This window comes from Protopterus annectens, chromosome 7.part0 (genome assembly GCF_019279795.1).
Source record: "Protopterus annectens isolate FY-2018-M chromosome 7.part0, PAN1.0, whole genome shotgun sequence".
NCBI lineage: Eukaryota > Metazoa > Chordata > Ceratodontiformes > Protopteridae > Protopterus > Protopterus annectens.
Window position 1 is genome coordinate 1,195,247,723 of NC_056739.1, and position 23,561 is coordinate 1,195,271,283.

General features: G+C 39.0%; 1 protein-coding gene across 1 annotated transcript in view; it reads right to left on the reverse strand.

The window, feature by feature from the left end:
* Positions 1-2,274: 2,274 nt before the first annotated feature.
* The window catches only part of LOC122806958, a 157,799-nt gene continuing 136,512 nt past the window's right edge, over positions 2,275-23,561 (reverse strand). The window contains exon 5 of the mRNA XM_044077808.1: positions 2,275-5,575. Within this exon, the coding sequence (XP_043933743.1) occupies positions 4,874-5,575 (702 nt within the window). The 3' untranslated portion in view covers positions 2,275-4,873. The remainder of the gene's footprint in view (positions 5,576-23,561) is intronic.

Consider the following 23,561-nt stretch of genomic DNA (forward strand, 5'->3'; position numbering starts at 1 on the left):
CTGTGTGAAATAAATATCATGTTTACATTCTGCCCTCTCTTGAAGAAGTCTGTACATGTTCCAAGACAGTATATTCAGCATCATATATTTGAGATTAAATATAGATAATCACATTTTAATATTCTTCAGGCGGTCTTTTATTGTTACACTGAAACAGCTTTTCCTTTTTCAATTAACTGTCTTATATGAACATTGTAAAGCTTATGTTCCACATGAAGTTAAGCAAACTGCATCTCATGAAAGAAGCATTTCACATGGGAGATTTACATATTCAAAAAATAAATAAAAAGTCACCTTCAAATGGTTGCAAAATAAAAATATATGTGATTAGAAAGTGCAGTTTCATCTCAGGGTAAATTGAGAATTTTCCATAGGATTTAAATATGTGACTCTTAATATTACTGAAACTGGAATAGAAGTTAGTTCAAACTAATATTCTTCAGAAAAAAATAATTTCTGAAGTAATTTTAACATCTGAAGGTTTACATATTTTAAGGAAAGGTCTCAGATTTGCCCTGTGCCATTTCCAAGTCTACATGAATTACAGACTGAGTAGGAAGTAATATTTGTCTCTTTTTCTTGTGAAACTACACGTGTTTTAAATACCAAATTGAGTTATTCAAATAATGTTTATCTGAATGGATAGAGATTGAATTCAGTATTTCTCAACATATGTGAGATTTGTTTATATCACTTTTGACAGTAACAAGAGCAGCAATATTTTGCCATTTGAACAAGGCATAATAATGGCATTGGATTGCATTAAGAGTTTTTTCATTTGGTTTATGAACAGTTTTAGGTTTGTATCACTCCCAAATATGTATTACATTTCACACTTTTCCAATACAGCGATTAATATATGTGATAATCCACTAGGGAATGTTGCGTAATAAGTACCTTTAACAAATGTAGCAGGCATCAGGCCTTCCATAATTTAAAAATTAATGGAATGTGCATCTGTTGTGGTGTCTGACAAAGGCATATGGTTAGTGGTTTTATTTTGCCAAGGATCCATGCTTATCCTCAGTGCAGGGGTCACCATAAGCAGTCAAACGAGTCCAGACTGGAGCTCCATGGCAAGTTATCTTTGTTGGAGACAGCTACCTAGTGGGGAGGGGGACATGTCCCAATACACAAGTTTTTGTATACAAGTATCAGAATAGCAGGATTTATCTCTGGTTGTCAGGTAGGGCAAGTAGAACTTCTCATATAGTTAACAATTGTATCCCTCTTGGGAATAGTACATATGCAAGTATTGTTATTACTTTTGTATGAGGGTCATTGATTCTTACAGTCAGGATTCTGTAAGTTGAAGTACGGTTTTGTTATATGTGTATCTTTCATTGTTATACTAGATTCTTACTTCGTATGCATTAAAGGAATGTCATATCAGATTGAACCGACTCAATTGTCTTCATTGAGTAATGGTACAGACTACCTTTTAGCGTAGTAACATAAATTTTACACCTGGTGCCCATGTAGATTGTTATTTATGGTGAACACAGTAAGCTCAAAGGAGTATTCTAACTGGGAAAGAGTGTATCCCTTCCTATAGCCAATCTGATTTATGGATTTAGGTTCTTTCTAACCATTTAACATGGCTGTAAGTGGGTTTTGACTGCCTTAATGAATCACTTTGTTAAAAAAATTACATAGTGTGACATAAATGTAACTCACCTCCCCCTAGATATATCAACCACTCCATTGTTCCTTTTTATAACACCATGACATTTAATGCATGATGTAGTATGTTTGGGTGCAGGTTCATGTACAATACAAGCCTAGTCTTATATTAATAATTATCTTGTTTCTAATGTGCCAGGGAAGTATCTGATTCAAGTTATAATTTAACTTATTATGCACATTTTCCAGTACATATCGATTTCTGGTTTGTGTGATATCATCAAGTAATCAGATTTCTTGTCTATTGGATTCTGTTGTTAGACCATGTATAATGACAGGTAATAATAGCAGTCCCAGGGAAGCACGTTTTAGGACACCAGACAATATATGCAGTTGACTGGGGGGAAGGCTAGGTACTTCAGCAGGACTGGGTTAGTGGGAGGGCAACTGATGTTTAGTGAGGTCTATGACATTTCATCGAATGGGTATTCAGCGAATACCGATTCGTCGAACACCTAATTATCAAAGCTGCATTTCAGTGAATGGTGGCTTTTAACTAGGGCAGACAAGTGGTTGGCCAACCGAGAGCCCACAAAAAAAATTAAAAACCTGCCAAGGTGGGGTCTATGCCCCCCACCCCCCAATGTGGGGGGTTTTACCCCCATACCCCCCTAACTAAATATACCAACTCTGATATTGCACTACAGTGGGGAAAAGGGCAATTTCAGACAGTGACCAAACACTGGTCTGTCCTAGTTAAAAGCCACCATTTGCTGAAACACAGCTTCAGTAATTAGGTGTTTGATGAATGGGTATTCACTGAATACCCATTTGACAAAATGATATAGACCCATTTAGTGTAAGTGTCATTGAGCAATTGTACACAAGCTCTTGTAGTAGAGCTGTGAAGAAAAATTAGACATCTAAGGATTCAGGTATACAGTCTCACCAAAGTGCAGGAATACAGTATAAAATAATGCGTGCTCAAATTTAGATGAAAGTAGATAATGTATGGAAGCTTATTAATAAGGCTCTGTCACCTGACTCCCAGCTTGACATCTCATTTTTCTTCACAAATCACATGTATATTAGTAAGTAGATGTGCCTTGAGGTTGTAGTTATAACACCTCTGCACACACTTCAAAGGAAACTGAGGTGAAGCAGAGCAAGTCCTAATAGAATGTCTCTACCTGGGCTTGAATCACAGATGTTACTGTTTGCTGACATGTGAATATATTCACTCAGTGTTGGTGGAATTTTGCTGGTCTTTATTCATCATGTTCAACCTTTGAGTTTTCTTTAGTGTCACAATTTTTATTTGCAGATCATTTAATGTTTACCCATTCCTAGTGCTCATATATACAATTCATGTCGACTTCTTTGTGCTAGATTTGAGCAAATGTACTCATAGCACTGAATTAATGAAAAGTTTTGTGAAATCTATTGCCAGCAATATCAAGATGGCATGTCAGAACTTCACTGTTAATAGTTGCTAAGAAATTATATAGTTTTCACATATTTGCAGTATCTACTAACAGAACGAGATTAACCCCTACCCTCCTTTCCAAATTGTCTCATCCTCTCACTTTGTCTTAATCTGTCATGATATGCCAAGGATTGTCTCTTGTCTACCCTGGTCAACAAACAAATGACAAACACTTTTTTGTCAGTCATTTTTTCAGAGGCCCTGTACAGGAAGTTATTTTAGATCTTTTATTCTTTAGTAATAACTTGGAGAAGCTTACTTAATCTTTGTCATTAGTGATAGATCCTGTGCTGAAGATTATGTGAAACCAATGTCACCTTGTTATGTGAAGCCAGTGTCACCTTATGTGAAACCAATGTCACCTTGTTATGTGAAACCAATGTCACCTTGCAGTCCAGGATGCATCTGCTTATGCTTTACTGGTTCTAATGGGAGTTACATGCTATTGTCCTGTTGCAACTGCTTTATATGTTGCACTGGTGGGATTATTTGGAATCTGCCACTTTTCTCAGATACTTGCTGTGTGTCTATAAATGGATAGCTAATTTTCACAGACATTAAAAAAGACATAATTTGAGATTGTCTTCTGTTTAGATGTTGAGAACATGTTGATGAGCTTGTTAGATAATATCTACTTTTCCCTGATTTTATTAAAAAGTTCTAAAAGACTTCTTATACTATCAGATCACTAAAGATGACCCAACATGTGACCAGACACACTTTTGGACTTTGTGAATGGAGACATTTTGGAAACCACTCTGTTTTCAGTTTTCATTTGTGAAGTTTCTAAGATCATGCCAGTTTCATCAGCTTCTATGGTTAAAATGGTTAGAACTGTTACTGTTCTAGTAACTAGCAATGAGCTAAATAATGGCACTATCTCTTTAAATGAATTCTCTTAAAATAAGATAAACATACAATGCTGTAAGGTCACTGGTGTAAAGTGACAGAGTGCTAACTATGACCCAGATGACTCAAGACTGACTAGAAACTTAAGCACTGGAAGAGCAATGGCTCACTGTAATGCCAGCACTTACTAACAAGAGAGGTGCATGGCATGTAGCACTCCAGAATTGGGATATGCTTGGCTCTGCCAAGCTATGAACGAGTCGTAACCTTCATGGGGTGGAACAGGGGAAGGTACTGAAAGACCTCAAATCAACTGCCAGATAAGGGTTAGGTCAGAAAAGGGAAATTACCCTCATTGCTACCTGGATGCCAGTCAAGTCATGAATGACTCTCACCCTGATGATTGGGAATAAATGGGAGGTAATAGAGGCAAGATGGCTTGCAGACAGGAGAATAATTAAAAAAAATAAACTGCAATTCTAGAGTATGTTAATCTTTTTTTTAACTTTGTGGGAGGCAGAAATCATCATTTTTGGATAAAGTATGGTTCTTCAAAAACAGACTTGTAAAGTACACTTGACTGATCTGAAGTAGAAAAGCCCCTCCCCCAACCATGCTGAGAGTTTAGTATTCTGCAACCCCTAACATAAAACAACCAAGTCTGAATCTCCACATCCCTGAGGAAAAGGAATTCACTATTCAGAACTGGGTGAATCTTTATCAGTGGTATGGTCATTGAAAACTAGGTCTTCAGGGAATCCTAGGATTCCCTCGTTATCTGAGATGGAGGTACTACTGAAGAAAATTGTATGCCTAATAGAGTCTGTGAGGTCAATCTGGGCTGTTAACTTTTACCTGATTTACAGAGTGAAGTCATTCTGGGCATATATGTGTAAAACACTTTGAGTGAGTATATTATAAAGACAAAGCATTCTTCATTGTTTGTGTAGGTAAGGACATTCTAGAATCCTGACTACTCACAGATTCTGTAGGTGATGGCACCCTGGATATTTCAGAGCTTTCAGACTGTATTGATGAGGCCTGCATGGATTCCTTATTTCTGTGAACCTCTAAGGGTACAACTACCCTGATCTGGTCACCTGATATAGACCACACCTTTGAGACTTTTTTAGACCAATCACTTGTCCCACATATAGCTGAGGACATTTTAAACTGATTATTCTGCTTACACCTAGAAGATAAAGATTCTCTCAGCTCATCCCCACTGTGGTTAATGTCTTCAGACTTAACAGATAATGCTACACTGGATTCATTTCTTTCTTTTGCTCTAGATTTACCAGATCTTTTAAGTCCTCTAGATGAAGATGTGTTGGACCAGGTTCTCTGTTTATGGGCTTTAGATAAGGGTATATAATACTGGTTACTTCTCTCTGATTTTCCACATAGACTCAGAAGAGAGAAGTCACTTTGCTGAGATATGCAGGTCTGGATAGTCCTCTCTGATCCTCTTGAAGAAGCACTACAGTTGTCATTCTTGCTAGATTCTCTGGTAGAAGCCACACTGGGTAAAAGCTGTTTCTCACGTTTTCTGTTATAAGCTGTATTATGTGATGTTTCTTCCTCTTCCTCCTGAATGTGGACCTTTTGTTTTGATTTCTGTAGAAGCAAAAAAGTTTAAGTGTTATTGACATACTAATCACCATTTTTGTCTTACATTACTTCCTTTCATCACTATGGTTTCTTTTGCTTCTCATTTATATGTTTATGCATTATTTGTACACACTCTCACCAGAACAACATACAAGAAGCTAACTGTTTCTTTTCTGACTACTTTTACTTTATTTCCATGGGTAAAGCAATTCTGTAGTCATAATGTGAAAAAAAAATCAAAGCAGCTGAAAAGAAGCAGAACCAGCTGTTAACATCTAATCCTACATTTTCACTGGCTTTTGATACCTAAATATTTAATAAACTTGTTAAAGTGCTTCGGCTTTGTAACTTATCTGTCATCAAAATCAGCACAACACAAGTGTGTTATACACTTCCTAATCTTAAGAAAATACTAAAGCTAGTATTGTTAACATTGCTTTAAGTAAAAAAAAAATAAAATGTCTTTTTATCTCATCAAATATGTCGATTATTTTGTGCCAATAGCAGAAATTAACATAGTACCTACACAAACATGAGAAATACAAATATTATATATAATTTCTTTTATTGGCTTTGTTAAATCACAATGTGAAAAACATTAAAGTAGTCTTGCTATTGGAATTATAATATTTGATTTCTTCCATTTTACTCAGTAATTCAGTTTTTAATCTGACATTTTAATTTGATTGGTTACATTAAGACATACTTAAGACTTTATCTGAATGGCTAGGTTACAGACAAGTTGGGATACAAAGCTGGACTTCTCTTTATAGCAAAGAATAGCCAAGATTTGTAATGTAAGGGAACATATTGGTATCTTAACCTAATTCTCTATCTCTCACAAAATCAACACTGCTGCAAAGCTGCAAAGTTTAGCAAAAGGGCTGGCCTTACATTTTGCATTTACATTTTTTAGCAGAATCAATTTTATCAACTTTCACTCATTTAATATCTATTTTTCACCTATGGCTATATTGGGAAACATTCATTCTTATCAGTTCCTAGTACCCTGCGTCCCATTTCATCAGTTTTGTCATAGCTTTCTATCATGTTGGCTGGAAATTTGAGTGTGTTTTATTTTGGTAAGATGGCTGTGTATTATACATGAATTGATGATAACTGATCAAAGCAATTTATCTGATTGCCTTTTACATGAATATCACTGAAAACCACTTTCAGATTCAGAAAGCAGATTGTTTTACTTAATGGGTGACAAATTCTTGAACAGCCATCCAAAATAAGAGGTAAAATATAAAACAACATGCAAACTTTAGAACTTATGGGATGGATAAACAATAGCGATACACACAGTTGTAATCTGCTAATTTTGAGGAGGCACTCAGTGGACACAAGGTACAGAAACTAATTTTGGAAGGGGAGTTAGGCCATTGCAATAAATTAATAATCTTTATTATGAAATTTAATTTTGTATTAGGCATCTCTGTTGGGCCAAGTTGCCATTTTCTTCTATAGGTCTCTATGTTTCTCCTGGTTTCTATTGTAGACATAAAAGCACAGATCCTAAATGCATGAAGAACACTTATGCAGCAAATATGTATTTATTTACATCTGTAACCCTGATTAGGCCTGTGGCCCATTTTTATAGAAGACCAGAGGTGAGGTGGTATTTATATAATTAGATGGAAATTTAGTCATGAGACTTGGAAAATTCTCCAAATCTTTTTCATAAGTACATTTGGATCTTTACCATCCACCTAAGCTACACCTATGCAGGCAGACAGGATTTCATTTTAATATCTCATCTAAAAGTCAGTACATCAAGTAAATCTATGCTTGTATTTAGTTTATTTCCTGTGCTTTCTCTCAGATTATGCCTGCATCTGAATGTTACATTCAGTGTATATAACTGATTTGTAAAACACATTTACAGAGAAAATAAATTGATAATAAAAGCAATAGGGAAAAAATATGATAGATAGATGAAGACACTGTTAAACTGGTCCCCTACACTTTCTCAAGTGCAAAATAGATATATTTAAACTCTTCAATTTCTTTTCCCTAGTGTTGAATTGCCCAATTGCATTTTAGTTAAGAAATCAGAGCAAGTGCAGTTTTTATTTGCCCATTGTCGGTGATTCAAAGTGTATGCATAGCCGGCCTTAGGCATAGGCCAACTAGGCAGCTGCCTAGGGCGCCGCTCTGGTAGGGGCACTTTTCTAGTATTTATTTGGTGTAGGTAAACCAGGATGGGGGCACCGGGTAGTGTGGTGGGGGGGGGGCACTGTGGAGTCCTTTTGCCTAGGGCACCAGTTGATCTAAGGCCGCTCCTGAGTGTATGGATTTTATTTATTTATTTTATACTGGCTATGTGACCGTGGAGTTGGTATATATAAGTAAGGGAGTGTAGGAGATACAACTTCCTCTGCAGATAATGCATTTTGTGCTTGTTTCATCAAGCTGGTATTCTGACCAGTTTGTTTTATCTGGCTGACATTTCAGTGAACTAAGGTTCAAAAAAATGTAGGGAAAGCTGAAAAAATGTATTAGATATTCCAGACTTCAAACACTGATATTTGTTGAACCTGAAAACCCCTCATGCTGTTACCTATAATATAAAACACTTATTTATTGTTTTTTAATTTTTCAGTATGGGGAATGTGCCATGCATGGAATGTAACCAATGTCCAGAGGCAGATAGCTGTATCCACAAATGCCCACATCATGTAGAGATATGATATATGGCATATTCAGGGGAGCTCTGTAATTGTTCTTATAGAGATGGCACAGTTTCACCATCTATTAAACATGGGATCTTAGCTATACCTTACAGAGCCAAGATAATCAACTTTCTGTATGGAAATACAGATGAAGACTGTCTATGAATGGTGGATACATATATACATACACACACATATCTATATATTTGTTTTTATAGCTCAGTGTCCAATATTCAATACAAACATGCAAATTAGTTCGCTACACATTCACTCATTCATTCATAAATATGGATGTATCCTTCATGACATATTTGCATGAATTTACTTAGCAATAAGAAGCAGACAAGCTCCCAAACGCCTTGATCCACAAAGTAAATAAACCAGTAAAAAACTAAATTTCTGTAGCATAATGCAATTTCTTTCCAGTATGGAAAAATATGGACCTCTCAATACCCAGAATACACAATTCCAGCCAAGTTCATATTTTGGTTCTGTAGTTTTAATTAATGGAAGAACCTGGTGAGTTTGTAGGCAGGAATCTAACTTATTATTTAGAGTACACAAGGTTTTGTATTAACATTTCTACTTTGTTCTGCTCTGCTACCAGCAGTGTATAGAAGGTCCTTCTTCCCCTACAGTTCCAACAGTTTTGATTGTTCTGAATTAATTTTGTTACTCTAGATGGATTGTGTATGATACTACATTTTGCAGTGAAATGAAAAAATAACTGTTTTTTGAGAAAGCTACATACGAATATTATCATTTTAACAGTTTCCTCATGTTCCCTGTATCTCACCCTAGAATGGATCGTGCTTCATTTTTGTAGATTGGGAAGTTTAACTTAAAAATGTATAAAACACAATCTTTTTCAGGAGGGCAAGCTTCCTTGTATCCCTAAATGAGGCATCCTTAACGTCTATATAACAAAATCCATAACTGTGTGACAGTGTAGGCAGTGAAAAAATATGAAAAACAGTTAAACAAAAATCACAGAAATGTTGCTTGACAAAACTACCAGAGAGTAAGTATGACCATTTAACTCCTCCATTAGATAATAAGATTTTCATTACATTTCTAATCTGGGATAAAAAATATAACCCAGAGAATTTATATGATCTTGATAGAAAAATAAATATATTTTATATAATTCAGAATTATGTATAATGCTCTGCTTATTCATCTATAGTTGATGGCTAAAGTTGTCTATTTTATGAAGGTTGAGTTCATAAACTATGCTTTGACTGATGATTAACACATTTCAAGACAACTTGACCTTTAATTGGCAATTATAATAAATCTTTACTAGCAAGAGCTCTGTTCTAGAAATTCCCTGTAGTATAAGGAAAGCACACTTCTGTAAGATATTTCCATAACAGTAGTTCTTTAAGGAGAGGTCATTGTAACAATAAGTAATAAGATTTGTGTTTGCCCACCATCTATGTTCCATTTCCCAGGCAGATTTTTCTGTAGTAGCGACTTTTGTTTTGTGAGAACCAAAATATATCTCAGACCCACGTAAAGGAAAACTCCACCTTAGAACAAAAAAAAAAGATCTATTTTGTTAACTCTCTCTTTGTTTTCTGAGCTATTTGTAATACCTCAGAATCACTCTTGTGTGCTTCTTGCAGAATTTTAATATGTTTTCTGCAAATGGCTGCCAATGGAGCTTAAAATTTCAACATAATCTTGATTTTCTTCAACCCTTTCTCTTTCCCACAATCCATTTCAAGTCTGCTTTATATAAAACAAGCTAGACATAAGTAAGTAGCAGTGTATTCCCATTCCACTGGCATATAATGGGATTAGTGTCAGTCATTGTCATTTTATACTCCTTCTTTAACAGGACAGCTTCTTTTTTCCTGGAATGACCCTCATTTATGTTTATCTTAGAGCCTGTTTTATGCTATACTAAGTAATTATACAGCTGCAACCAAAAAAAAAAAAGTAGCTAAATTGAAAGCCTTTTGTAGTCCAAGATAAATTGTCAGTCTGCCACCCCCACATTATTTCTGAGGTGTCAAAACTGTCACTGCACTTAGAGATATTTGCAGTTTCATGTGTGATAGCTACTACTGGAAAGGAAGGGATATGAGAATAATTTTGTTTCCTAGTGCCTACAGTCAGATGTTTTTTGTTTTTATTTATTTATTTTTACTTGGATGCCGTAGAAAAGTTTTATTTTCATTTGTTTTGTAATTAATGTCATGTTCTCCCCCCTTTAGCAAGCCAGTCCACAACAAACTGTGACCAACTTTCTATTCCTTAATTTTGGTGAAATAGTTTTCTGAGGTTCAGGATAAGCCGCGGTGATGCAGTGGTAGCATTGTTGCCTCACAGCAAGAGGTTCTCCCGTTCGATTCTCGGCAGGAGCGCCTTCTGTGTGGAGTCTGCATGTCCCCCCCGTGGTCGAGTGGGGTTCGAAAGACATGTGTAGAATGGGCGTGCCTTCATTGAAGGTTGGGTGTCAAGCTGGCACCTCGGCACCCGTAAAAAATCTACTGCCAATCATTAGTGGACCGGAGTTCCGCTGAGGCGACCCCTAACTGGGAAAAGCCGAAAGAAAAACAGTTTTCTGAGGCTCAGATGTCTTGTAGTATTATATTTTCTATCTTTTCTTGTTATTCCGCTCATGTAGTAATTTGTTAAAGTACAAGAAAATAACTGTTTTACAAACCTGACTCCTTGATATTGAAACAGTAAAAATAAGGGACTGGAAAACATTTCCATTCCCCAATCCCTCCAGTGGGATTTTTTTTTGGGGGGGGTGAATATTGTAGGAAATTCTTTATCAGTTGCATTTGTTTTGTAACTAATGCTATGTTCTTTTTTTCCTTAGTATGCTGTTTGTATTTCTACAGCCAAATATTGTCAACTTTTCTATTCCTTACCTTTGGATAACTTTTTTGTTTTGTGGCACAGATGGGATGGGTTCTGGCAATATGTTTTCTCTTTTAATGTTATTCTGCTCATTAACTGATTTGTTAATGTAAACACAATGGGCCAGATTCCAAAAGAGTTGTTGTCATTGCAAGTCTGCCCTAATTTCAAAAGATTTGCTCACAGTGTGAGTGACTTACTTTAGTGTAAGACCTATCTATAAACAGGCTTGCACAGGGGGCAAATTCCATACTGGTAACTTACACTGAGAGCAAGTCTTTTGGAATCAGGCCCAGAGCCAGGGGGCCACCTATGGGCCCGCTGGCTGGAAGAGGCCCACTGGCCAGGGGGCTGCCAAAACACTTAGTTTTTAATTTAAATTAAAAAACAATACGTGTTTTCTTTAAGGGTGTTTGCCTTTAAGAATACCCTCTGGGTGCAATGTTTACATCTTGTTGTGCATCCACATGCACCTGCTGTTGCTTGCTTCTTATATTCTGCATCCACACATGGAATTTAAACACGTGACCTGCTGCTTACATCTTCAGTGGAACACTACTGGACACATAACCAGGTAAGGTGTGTGTGTGTGTGTGTGTGTGTGTGTGTGTGTGTGTGTGTGTGTGTGTGATGCCCAATCCATTACCCTACCTAGGGCCCCATTTGAACATGATCCGTCTCTGATCAGGGTCAATCTCTCCTCAGCAAAACTGGCTCCTTGATAATGACACAAGTACTACGTAGGTTCAGGGTTGTATATGACTTAGAAATTACTTTGAGTTCTTTTACAAGAAACTGGACTCCTGATGTTTGTATGTTATGCTTCGTCAGTTTGTTATTAGGTATGGTGGCTGTGGATTTCAGTAATTATCCAAAGAAATTCATAGCTTTTCACTGCATTTTAGTCTTTTCTGCAATTTGTTTCCAGTCATAATGGCAGTGGTGATATATTTAATGTACAAAACATTTCCTTTCTGCAGTCTTGTTTCCCATCCATTTCATTCCATTTTCAGTGCACTTCCCCCCAGTTGACTATACAAAATTAGATTAACATTGATATTCTCTTATTCATGTGCTGTTTTACATATATTTGTCATCTGTATATGTTCTGCCCTTTGCATAGTTCCCTAGTTTACTGCCTTCCTAGTAATCATCTCTTGTGAAATGATGTGCATAGCTACTTTAGCAATGCAAAAGAGGGCAGCCTTCTGACCCCCCCCCCCACCAATATGTCTCTCTATCCCTGGCAAACTCCACAATTGTACTCGAAATCAACAGTTTGGTGACCATTATAAACAAAGGCAATGCCAGTGAGACAAACACAAATGGCTGCCAAATAAAGATGTTCTGATATTCTATTCATAATATGTTACACATATGTCTGCATTTTCCCTCGTACAATGGTGAAAAATTTACAGCAAAATTCAAGAATGTATGCACATCATCTATTTTCTTCACCAACTGCACAGTCTTAGTAAGCATGGTATGTCATTAATGCAATTAATATTTAAGAAGCATTTTAGCATATTTTGTCAAGCCCATTGGTGCCGGAACCTAAAGGCAAAAAGGGTGGAGCCCCCCCCCCCATTTTCCACAGACTCATAGTCTGTGCCCTTTCTTGACTCATATGTTGGAAAAAAACACATATTCAAGAAACAAGCTTTTATAATTAAACAAATTAATAAAAAACAGGCTTGATTTTAATTATGAAAGCTCGTTTCTTAATTTTCTGCTACAGTAGTTGAGTATGTTGTGATGTGGAACAAGAACATAAAAAAAAAAAAACATGCACTGTTGGTCCTGCCTCCATCTGCATCTTATTATAGGCTGTCTAAATGCATATCATGATTAGCTGCAAAGAAAGAAAAAAAACTCTTAATGGAGAAATACCTGTCAAGTAATATTGCAGGATCTTTCTAATATTGCCCTTATATTTTCTCCCTGTCTCTCTAAAAGTTTGGATTTTCTGTGATACAATACTGATGATTATGGTTAGTCAGTAATGCCAAGTGTTAGTGTTTCATATTTCTTTTTATTCAAAAAATGCATGTAAACCGCTGTCATCAGGAAGCATGTGTAGTCTATTTTTTCTTTTCCTTTTCTTTTCTTTTCCAGAATCCTTACTTCAGTGTGTGTGTGTGTGTGTGTGTGTGTGTGTGTGTGTGTGTGTGTGTGTGTGTGTGTGTGTGTGTGTGTATACGCACGAGTGTTCATGATTTCATCTGTGCAGGTATGTGAGTATGCACACTATAAAACAATTACGGTATTTTTCATTCCATGTAGACTATGTGCAGTTGCATTTCTTAATGTGCAGCTATAAAAGTAATTTCTCTTGTAAAATAGTTGCTATAATATGGACTTAGAATTATTCTGCACATACTCACAGATACATGAGTATATAGAATTGTTTTATCTTCTGAAAGAGAAAAAGCAATATAAATTTTGTATATGCACACAACATTGTGGTTTTGTGTCTCCTTTTGCAGAATGTCTCTGAAGTTTCTGATTTTCCTCTGTACCCTATAAACGTTTTGATTTTCTGGTAAATCACTGAGAAGTTGATAATGCTAGACATTAAAGTTTCATACTTCTTATTGTTCAGACACTGCAGGTCGATGCAAAACATTCAAAAACTGAAACTAATAAATCAGGCACCACGGAAGCAATAGAAGCCGGCAAAAAAATTCAACAAATAAAATCACAACTATGTGAAATAAAATAAAGAAAACCCTTTAATGGGAGCGCTTTCGGCAAGTAAAATAACTTGCCTTCATCAGACAAACAGTTTTTTCAAAGCATCTGGTTCTTTTTATATGCTATTAGGCCAAGCCAATTAAACAATCAGCCTAAATAACAAAAGAACAATTTTTAAAGCAGCCTCGCCACTAAAATCATGGAATAATAATAAATTTCAATATAAATCCAATACAGTCATATAAAACCTACCTATTAAGAAGAAACCATTAGTAATCAAAAAATACAAGTGTTCTAAAGAAAAAAACAATAAACAAAAAATATTTATGTACACATTCCAAAGTGTTATTCACATTAAAAATGGATATGAGCCGCTATAGATGTTGTTATTACCTGAATATATCTTCACATAGTTCCCAAAGCAATATGCTAAAGGCTTACCAATGTATAGAAATCTAAAAATATGTGTAAAAAATAATAAAAATAAACAATATTAATGTTAGATATCTAGCACAATAAACTAGTAATGTGTAAGTGTATAAACAAATTGGTGTCATCTTTTAAGAGCCAAGTATCTCAACATGCATTTAATAGAGAGATTCTCGTTCAAACCTGGGAAAACTTGTGCTCGTGTCTTAATCTGCCACATGAGCTCATCAATTTCGAGGAGGACTTGCCAAGGTCCTCCTCTAATATCAATTCTCCTATGTTGTAGAATTGCAAACTTGAAGGCATGATCAGGATGATCTAAAATGTGTTTAGCCAGAGCATTATTGGGATAATTTTTACTTATAGAATAATAATGTTCGTAAATGCGTTGTTTCAGTTTCCTTTCAGTTTTACCGATGTAAAATGCATCACATAGAGTGCACAAGGCCACTTACGTAACTCCCTTGGACTCACAATTATATCTATAATTAATTTTATATGTTTTGTTATTAATGGGAATTTGATTAGTGACAAAAATATATTTACAATAAGAACATGTTCCGCATTTAAACATGCCTTTAGTTCTATTTGTACATTCTCTTTTTCTCTCCAGGAGTGATTTCAGATTTTGGCCTTGCCCATATGTTATTCTGGGCCTAACTCCTAGAGCTTTTGATAGTCTTTCATCCCCTTTGATTAGATTCCAGTTCTTATTAAGAACTTCTCTAATGCATAAATGATCCAATGAATATGTACAAAGAAAACTGACTTGATGAACTATAAAGTTACTAGACAAATGGGTTGATTGCTTACCAGTACAACCTTGATAATGGTTCAAGTTTTCAATTGGGATGACAGCCTGATCAGATAGCAACGGCGTAAAAAAACCTGTAGTCCTTTTGTTTATTATCTCATTTTTAATGTTTAAAACTAGGGTAGAAGGATACCCTCTGTTCAAAAACATTTTTTCTAGCAAGTCACATTCAAGATTGAAATCGGTCACATCAGAAACCATACGGGCTGCCCTAACCATCTGGCCTTTAACTACTGCCTTCTTCTGATGGTAGGGGTGACAGCTAGAAAAATGCAAAAATGTATTGGAGTATGTTGGTTTACGATATATCAAGCTTTTATACCTACAATTTAAGTCATCCCTAATAAGCTGAATGTCAAGGTAGTTAATGGACCTCTCCCCTATGGCATAAGTAAATTCCAAAAAGTTGGTAGTCTGGGTGATGTTGTTAATAAAAGAAGGAATAAGAGAAAGGTCACCTTTCCAGATACAGAACATGTCATCCTGGTACCTAGTGTACCAGGAGACATAGTTCTGAAAAAGTGAATCTTTAAACAAAAAATTGTGCTTCCAGAATGCCATAATGGCATTCGCAAAACTACCGCCACAGGGGGAGCCCATAGCTACCCTTGACTTCTGTAAGAAGAATTGACCTTCAAAAACCATGAAGTTATTAGCCAGAACAAGTTCTAAAAGTGTCCCAACTAAGTTAATGGTGTCTCCATTAACTTTCTTCATAAGCAGAAATTCTCTAGTCCATTCAATGCCCAGCTGCTGGGGGATAACCATATAAAGGTCCTTAATGTCAATTGTGAGAAAATGTGCATTGGGCTGGAACTCTAACTTGTTGATATGACTAAGAAACCCCCACGAATCCTTGCAGATTTGTGGTTCACTAGCAATAAGTGGTTTTAGCACACTATCAATATATTTGGCACACCCATACGTAATTGATCCTCGACCATCAACTATTGGTCTGAAGGGAGGATCATTTAGTGTTTTATGAATTTTGGGATTGCCAAAAAGTGCTGGTGTTTTAGGTGCTAACATTATGAGGTAATGATATAGGTCAATGTCAATGGAGCCCTCCAGAAATAAGTCCTCCAACACCCCTCTAATCTTTCTATGTGCCCCATTGACCTCATTTAAAGTGGCCCGTGTGTATGCAGCAGTATTAAGATGTTTTACCATACTATCTACGTACATGTCATATTGCATAAACACAAGGCCACCGCCTTTGTCAGGCTTCATGACCCTAATGTCACAATCATTCAGCAGGTTTAAACAGTCATACTCAAAATGGCTAATAGTGTTCTTTGTGTTTTTAAATAGCTGGCTTTCTTTAATAGCCCAAAAATCTATCTCACACATTTTCTCAAAAACATTCAAATCTGGGTGAATGAGTGGATTAAATACACTAGAGACCCTTAGAGAACTAACCATGCTAGAACTACTCCCCATAAGCAAATTAAGATTAAGTTTACGGACAAACAACTTGAGGTCAATGATAGTTTTAGCAATGTCCATGTTTCTCAAAAAATCAACAAATTCTTGGTCCACATCAAAAGAGGTATAATTATAAATATTAAAGTCCCCATCTGAGCTTGTGTAAACTTGTGGTCCACAAGCTAGTTCTTGAATATGGGCTACCGTCTCCTCGAGCTTTTTTTGTTGTTCCTCGCTTGTGGCCGATTCCGATTGGACTGACGATTGATGGTTCGGTTGTTGTTGGTTGATTGAAAATCCTGATGGTTAGATCCATCACCTCTATCATTTATGTCCCTCAGTTGTCTATCCGAATTATTGCTATTGCTGCTGACATTATTGTCCCTATTGCCAAAGCCGTTGTTGTTTGTACAAAGCCTCTCACTACGTCTGAGTGGCTGATTATCCATATTTCCATTTACTGGCCTATCATTGCATGTACTAGGGGACAAGACTTCTTCATTCAAATTTCTGTCTATATTAAAGTCAGGTAACTGGGTACTTGAACCATTAGAAGGAGGCTTGGAATAAGCTCTTTTGCTGGAATAGTTGCTGATATCCCTAGCTATCTTTTTCTTTTTAGTAATAAAAAGTTTATTCAGTGCTGACTCAATGCTAGTATAAATTCTACAATATTCATACTTATACCTATAAAAGTCTATATGGCTTTTAATGGCATGATCTAAAATTTCCAATTCTTTTTTAAGAATGTTAATATCAGTAGAATAGAAATTAATAAGAGCCTGTAGAAATTAGAATCCTTGACGGTCAAAAAGGTCCAGTAGTTCCCTATGGAACGTAGAGTCATTCACCAGCCCTGCTGGATACCGCCATTGCCTAAGACCTTTGGGAATAACTTTGTTCTGTATACATTGTTGTAGGTAGGAAACCTCAAGTTGAAGCTTCCTACATTTATAAAGTTTTATATCAAAGTCATTAATTAAATTAGGTAATTCATTTGCGGACTGTTCTTCCCTTCCCTCAGATGAATTATTTAATTGGTTATTTCCGCAAAAGAAACTGTTATTGTTCACAAATGCTGACATTGAAGGAATATTACTTACACAATTCTGTGAGCCACTGTCGTTCACCAACAGGACTGAGGTGCCTTGTGCTCCTCCTTGATTAATGCCCATACGGCTTATGTTGTTTTGTGGTGTTGAATAAGCGTCGGTGGCTCCAATGACGCCTCTTGAAACACCACCTGTGACACTGCTGCTACCAACTCCTGGCAAAGGCTCATTAGGATCATTATTATTCATTTCACCTAGTTGTCTAACAGAAGCATTAGGCTCATTCAGTCTATTAGTGCAGGACGTTTCCACCTTCTGAGACAAAGTTTCAACCCGCCCTAGAAGAACCTGAACTAGGGCTGTCAAATTTCCGATTGCGTTCTCCTGGCTGTTAGCCCTACTTACGTCCTGGGAAAACAAGTCCTGAGTTGCCGCTCCATTTCCGCTTGCCATCACAATGACCAAACAAAATAACAATCAAAAACTGAAACTAATAAATCAGGCACCACGGAAGCAATAGAAGCCGGCAAAAAAATTCAACAAATAAAATCACAACTATGCAAAATAAAATAAAGAAAACCTTTTAATGTGAGCGCTTTCGGCAAGTAAAATAACTTTCCTTCGTCAGACAAACAGTTTTTTCAAAGCATCTGGTTCTTTTTATATGCTATTAGGCCAAGCCAATGGGGGTTTCTTAGTCATATCAACAAGCTAGAGTTCCAGCCCAATGCACATTTTCTCACAATTGACATTAAGGACCTTTATACGGTCATCCCCCAGCAGCTGGGCATTGAATGGATTAAAGAATTTCTGCTTATGAAGAAAGTTAATGGAGACACCATTAACTTAGTTGGGACACTTTTAGAACTTGTTCTGGCTAATGACTTCATGGTTTTTGAAGATCTATTCTTCTTACAGAAGTCAGGGGTAGCTATGGGCTCCCCCTGTGGCAGTAGTTTTGCGAATGCCATTATGGCATTCTGGGAGCACAATTTTTTGTTTAAAGATTCACTTTTTCAGAACTATGTCTCCTGGTACACTAGGTACCAGGATGACATGTTCTGTATCTGGAAAGGTGACCTTTCTCTTATTCCTTCTTTTATTAAGAACATCACCCAGACTACCAACTTTTTGGAATTTACTTATGCCATAGGGGAGAGGTCCATTAACTACCTCGACATTCAGCTTATTAGGGATGACTTAAATTGTAGGTATAAAAGCTTGATATATCGTAAATCAACATACTCCAATACATTTTTGCATTTTTCTAGCTGTCACCCCTACCATCAGAAGAAGGCAGTAGTTAAAGGCCAGATGGTTAGGGCAGCCTGTATGGTTTCTGATGTGACCGATTTCAATCTTGAATGTGACTTGCTAGAAAAAATGTTTTTGAACAGAGGGTATCCTTCTACCCTAGTTTTAAACATTAAAAATGAGATAATAAACAAAAGGACTACGGGGTTTTTTACACCGTTGTTATCTGATCAGGCTGTCATCCCAATTGAAAACTTGAACCATTATCAAGGTTGTACTGCCGAGCAATCAACCCATTTGTCTAGTAACTTTATAGTTCATCAAGTCAGTTTTCTTTGTACATATTCATTGGATCATTTATGCATTAGAGAAGTTCTTAATAAGAACTGGAATCTAATCAAAGGGGATGAAAAGCTATCGAAAGCTCTAGGAGTTAGGCCCAGAATAACATATAGGCGAGGCCAAAATCTGAAATCACTCCTGGAGAGAAAAAGAGAATGTACAAATAGAACTAAAGGCATGTTTAAATGCGGCACATGTTCTTATTGTAAATATATTATGTTAAGTTGTCTATCTCGCCTTCATTCTTGCTGGATGGGTTCGGAGCCGACCTCGGCTCCGACTCGGCCACTCTAAAAGCTCGAGAGTTGGTTCCACCGGCTCGAGGCTCCCCTTATATCCCACAATGCTAGGCGAGAGTTACCTCAGATCTCGTTTGCCGCTACAGCTTCGAGGTTGGTTGTTTCTACCGGTTCTTGGTGAGTACTATTTCTTGTTGAAATTAGTCTTTAAAAACCCCTTTAATTTAATATATTTACTTAGTTTAGTGTAGTTAGAAAACTTTTTATTCCCTTCCAAAAATTTCCGTTTCTTTTCCTCAAGAACCTTTGGTTCTTCCCTTGGGCCTATAGGCCTTTCCTTCCCTAGTGGCGTGTGTGTGTATTATTTTAGTTTAAATTTCTAGTACTGCTTTTTATTATAATTAACCTGACAGGGTGTAACTAGTGTGTTTGTGTGCGTGTTTGTGTACACCTGTTCAGATAAAAATGTCTAAAGAAGCAAAGGTCTCCGGATTCAAGAAGTGTGATGCGTGCTGTCAGAAAATGTCTCTGACAGACGCTCACACTTCTTGTGTCTATTGTCTGGGGCCTTTGCACCTGCAGGACTCCTGTGCTGTGTGCCATGGCTTCAGCCCCAGGGTCCTGCAGGAAAGAAAGAATAAATTGATTCTTAGAGGCTTACTCAAGCAGGAGGATTCCCTGTCTGTTTCAACAGGGAAGCCCTCTAAGGCATCTAGGTCTTCGGCTCCGGCTACTGAGCCGAGACCTAAGGTTTCTCAACCTTTGCCTTCATCGGCTCCGGCTGGAGCCGATAAGTCTCAGTCCACAGTTTCTGTGGCCGCGCCGGCTCCGGCCGGAGCCGAGGTAGTAGTTCCGTGTCGGCTCCGACCAGACCTTCGGAGCCGACAACTAGGAAGAGGTCCAGGTCACCATCTCTTGGCTCCGCTCATTCGGCTCCAGGATCTCCCCTGCTGTCTGAACGGAGCCAAAGATCTCACTCCTCTAGGTCATCGAGGCTGTCGGATCATGACCTTCAGAGGGTAGTGAGTCGACTACTTAAGTCCGAGGCACTGGCCCAGATGCTTCAGAGCCCGACTCATCAGTCGATGCCTGCCCCGGTCCATCAACATATTCCTCCTTCGACTCTCTTGAGCTCGGAGCCGGGTCGTGTCGGAACCGAGACTGTGATTGCATCGGAGCCGATACAATTGTCTTCGGCTCCGTCGTCGGCTACGTTTTCTTCCTTGGAAGAATCTCGGCGCCGGACTTCCCTCGTCGGCTCCGAGGGGGTGAGTGGCATCGGACCCTTGTCCGACCCCCCTCTCCCTCGGTGCTTCGGCGCTGGTGAGTTCGGCTCCGACATCGGCCTCGGAGCCATCACTGTCGGTGCCGAGGGGGGTTCTTAGCTTCTCGGAGCGGGGACCTCTGGCTCTGCCTGACAGGGGTGCATTCGAGGTCATGCGGAGTGTGTTAGAGCCTAGCTCTACTCCACAGTCGGCTCCGTCCGCCCCTCCCTCTATGGTGCCTCAGGCTAAGTCGACTCACTCCCTCATCCCGGACCGCAGAGAGCCAGCTCCTCAGGAGCCCCTGTGGGATTTCATCCTCTTCGAGGCCTCTCCTGATTTGGCAGAAGAGCCCCTCGGAAGAGGAAGTGTAAGAGGAAACACATTGACTCACCTGAGTCCATCACGTCAGACACAGATTTGGATGATTCTGAGGGTTCCGCCCGTTCCCCTTCTGAAGATGTCTCATTTGCAGACATTCTGGAGATCCTGAAACAGAGGGGAAATTGGCCAGCCCTCAACCCTTCAGAGGACGAATCTGTGTATCTTGAGGCGTTTGGCTCTCATCCTTCCACCTCCTGGGTGTCCCCCCCCTTCGACCCCCTCATGCAGGTGGTTGCTAAGAAGGCATGGACGGCTCCTGATTCAGTGGACCCCACTCCCAGGAGACCCTCTAAGTTCATAACAGCTCCAGCAGACAAACAATTTTTAACAAAAGGAGTTTCTGTGGATGCTATGGTGGTAGCGGCTGCCACAAAGAAGGAGCTAGCTGATCCTTCAGTACCTGTCCATCCACCTAACAAGGAATCTAGGTCCATGGATAGGTACGGGAAGCGGATGTTCTCCTCAGCGACATTTACCATGCGTTCGCTGAACTACCTGTGCCATTTTACTCGTCTTCAAAGGGACTTGATCAAGGAAGCGAGTGAAATGTTAAAGGATCCTACAGCTGCGGGTTTCAAGATAAGATGAACACGCAGCTGGCTACCCTTAATTCCATAACCAACTCCTCCATGCGCCTTCTTTCTTACGCGGCTGATGGAGCGAGCAGAGCCGCAGGGACAGGTGTGGCCTTACGTAGGCATGCCTGGATGTGGCTATGCAATTTTGCGGACCCTTTCAAGACGTCTTTCACGAACTCCCTTTGATGGATCATCTCTTTGGTCCTCAAGTGAAAGAAACCTTGACTAGGTGCGAGACTGATGGCAAGACCCTTTCTGCCGTTGGAGTCCGTTTTTCTACTCCTTCCAGGCCTTACCCCAAAGGCCAGAAGGGTGGAAAGATGTGGTTCCGTAAACAATCTCAAGGGACTTCGCCTGACGACAGAGTCGCTTTCCCACCAGAGGCAGAGGTGGGAATAACAATGGTAGACGCCGCCCTAGGGGCAGGGGGTCCGCAGAACCAGGGCAATCGGGAAGCCTTCCCTGACAAGCCCTTTCAGCATCCCTGAGGTGTTGCCCGACTGCCCATCTTCTGAGGCAGTCGGGGGAAGATTGTCACTGTACCCAGAAGCCTGGCTATCCCTGACTCAAGACAAATGGGTACAGTCCATCATTTCCGAAGGCTATTCTATCCCCTTTCTTCGCTTTCCAAATCAGTCAAAAAAAATCCCTTCCAGATGTTCCACCCGCTCAAAGGGATCTAGCAGCTTTGGAAATTTCAAAACTGCTTGCAAAAAGAGCAATTCAGCCAGTTCCAGCAGACCAGCAAGGATCCGGAATCTACTCAAGGTTCATTTTAGTTCCAAAGAAAACAGGGGACTGGAGACCAATTTTGGATCTCAGTGTCTTGAACAAATCAGTCAAGAAAACAAGATTTCGGATGGTCACGCTGCAATCCATCCTTCCCCTTTTGGGCAAAGGAAACTGGATGTGCTCTATAGACCTTCGGGATGCGTACTATCACATAAAGATGAACAGACGCTCCAGAAGATTCCTCCGCTTCAGGCTGGGAACCAGTCATTTTCAGTTCAGGGCCCTGCCCTTTGGTCTCACCACTGCCCCCCGGGTGTTTACCAAATGCATGGCAGTGGTAGCTTCTCACCTGAGACGACAAGGATTCCAGGTGTTTCCATATTTGGACGACTGGCTCCTCACAGCTCCCACCAAGCATCTCCTTCTGATGGCCAGAGATTACACTTTTCGCGTTTGTCAAAAGCTGGGTATTTCAATAAATTGCGAAAAGTCTGTTTTGTCGCCTTGTCGTACTATTACCTACATAGGCGCAAATCTAGATATGATAAACATGTCTGCAAGGCTAACACATCAGAGGATATCAGACATTCACAAATTTGTATCACTCCTTCTCAACAACAACAGAATCAAAGCCAGGTTAGTTCTAAAGGTGTTGGGAATTATGGCAGCGGCCATACCTCTCCTTCCATTAGCCAGATACCACATGCAGATCCTTCAGTGGATGCTTTTTACTCAATGGTCATACCAGGAACTTCCAATGTCTCACACCATTGTGATCACGCAAGCGTGCAAAAAGCATCTCATGTGGTGGATGTCTTCCCCCCATCTCCTGTCGGGAAGACCCTTTGTTCCACCTCCTCCGGTTGCTACACTGACAACGGATGCCTCCCTGATCGGGTGGGGGGGGCATTATCAGGGCAGGACAGTCCAGGGCACATGGCAACCAAACAAATGCCACTTGCACATAAATGTTCTGGAGATGAGAGCAGTGCTTTTAGCGTTGCAAGCCCTTCAAGACTCTCTTCCCTTGGGAACAATTGCAATCCAGACAGACAATATGTCTGTAGTGTGGTACATCAACAAACAAGGCGGGACCAGATCATACCCCTGTGTCGAGAAGCACTCAGACTGTGGCAATGGGCGATTTCTTCTCAGCGTTTTCTGATAGCAACGCACAGCCCGCGGAAGTCCAATCACATTGCGGACAAGTTGAGCAGAGCTATTCTCATGCC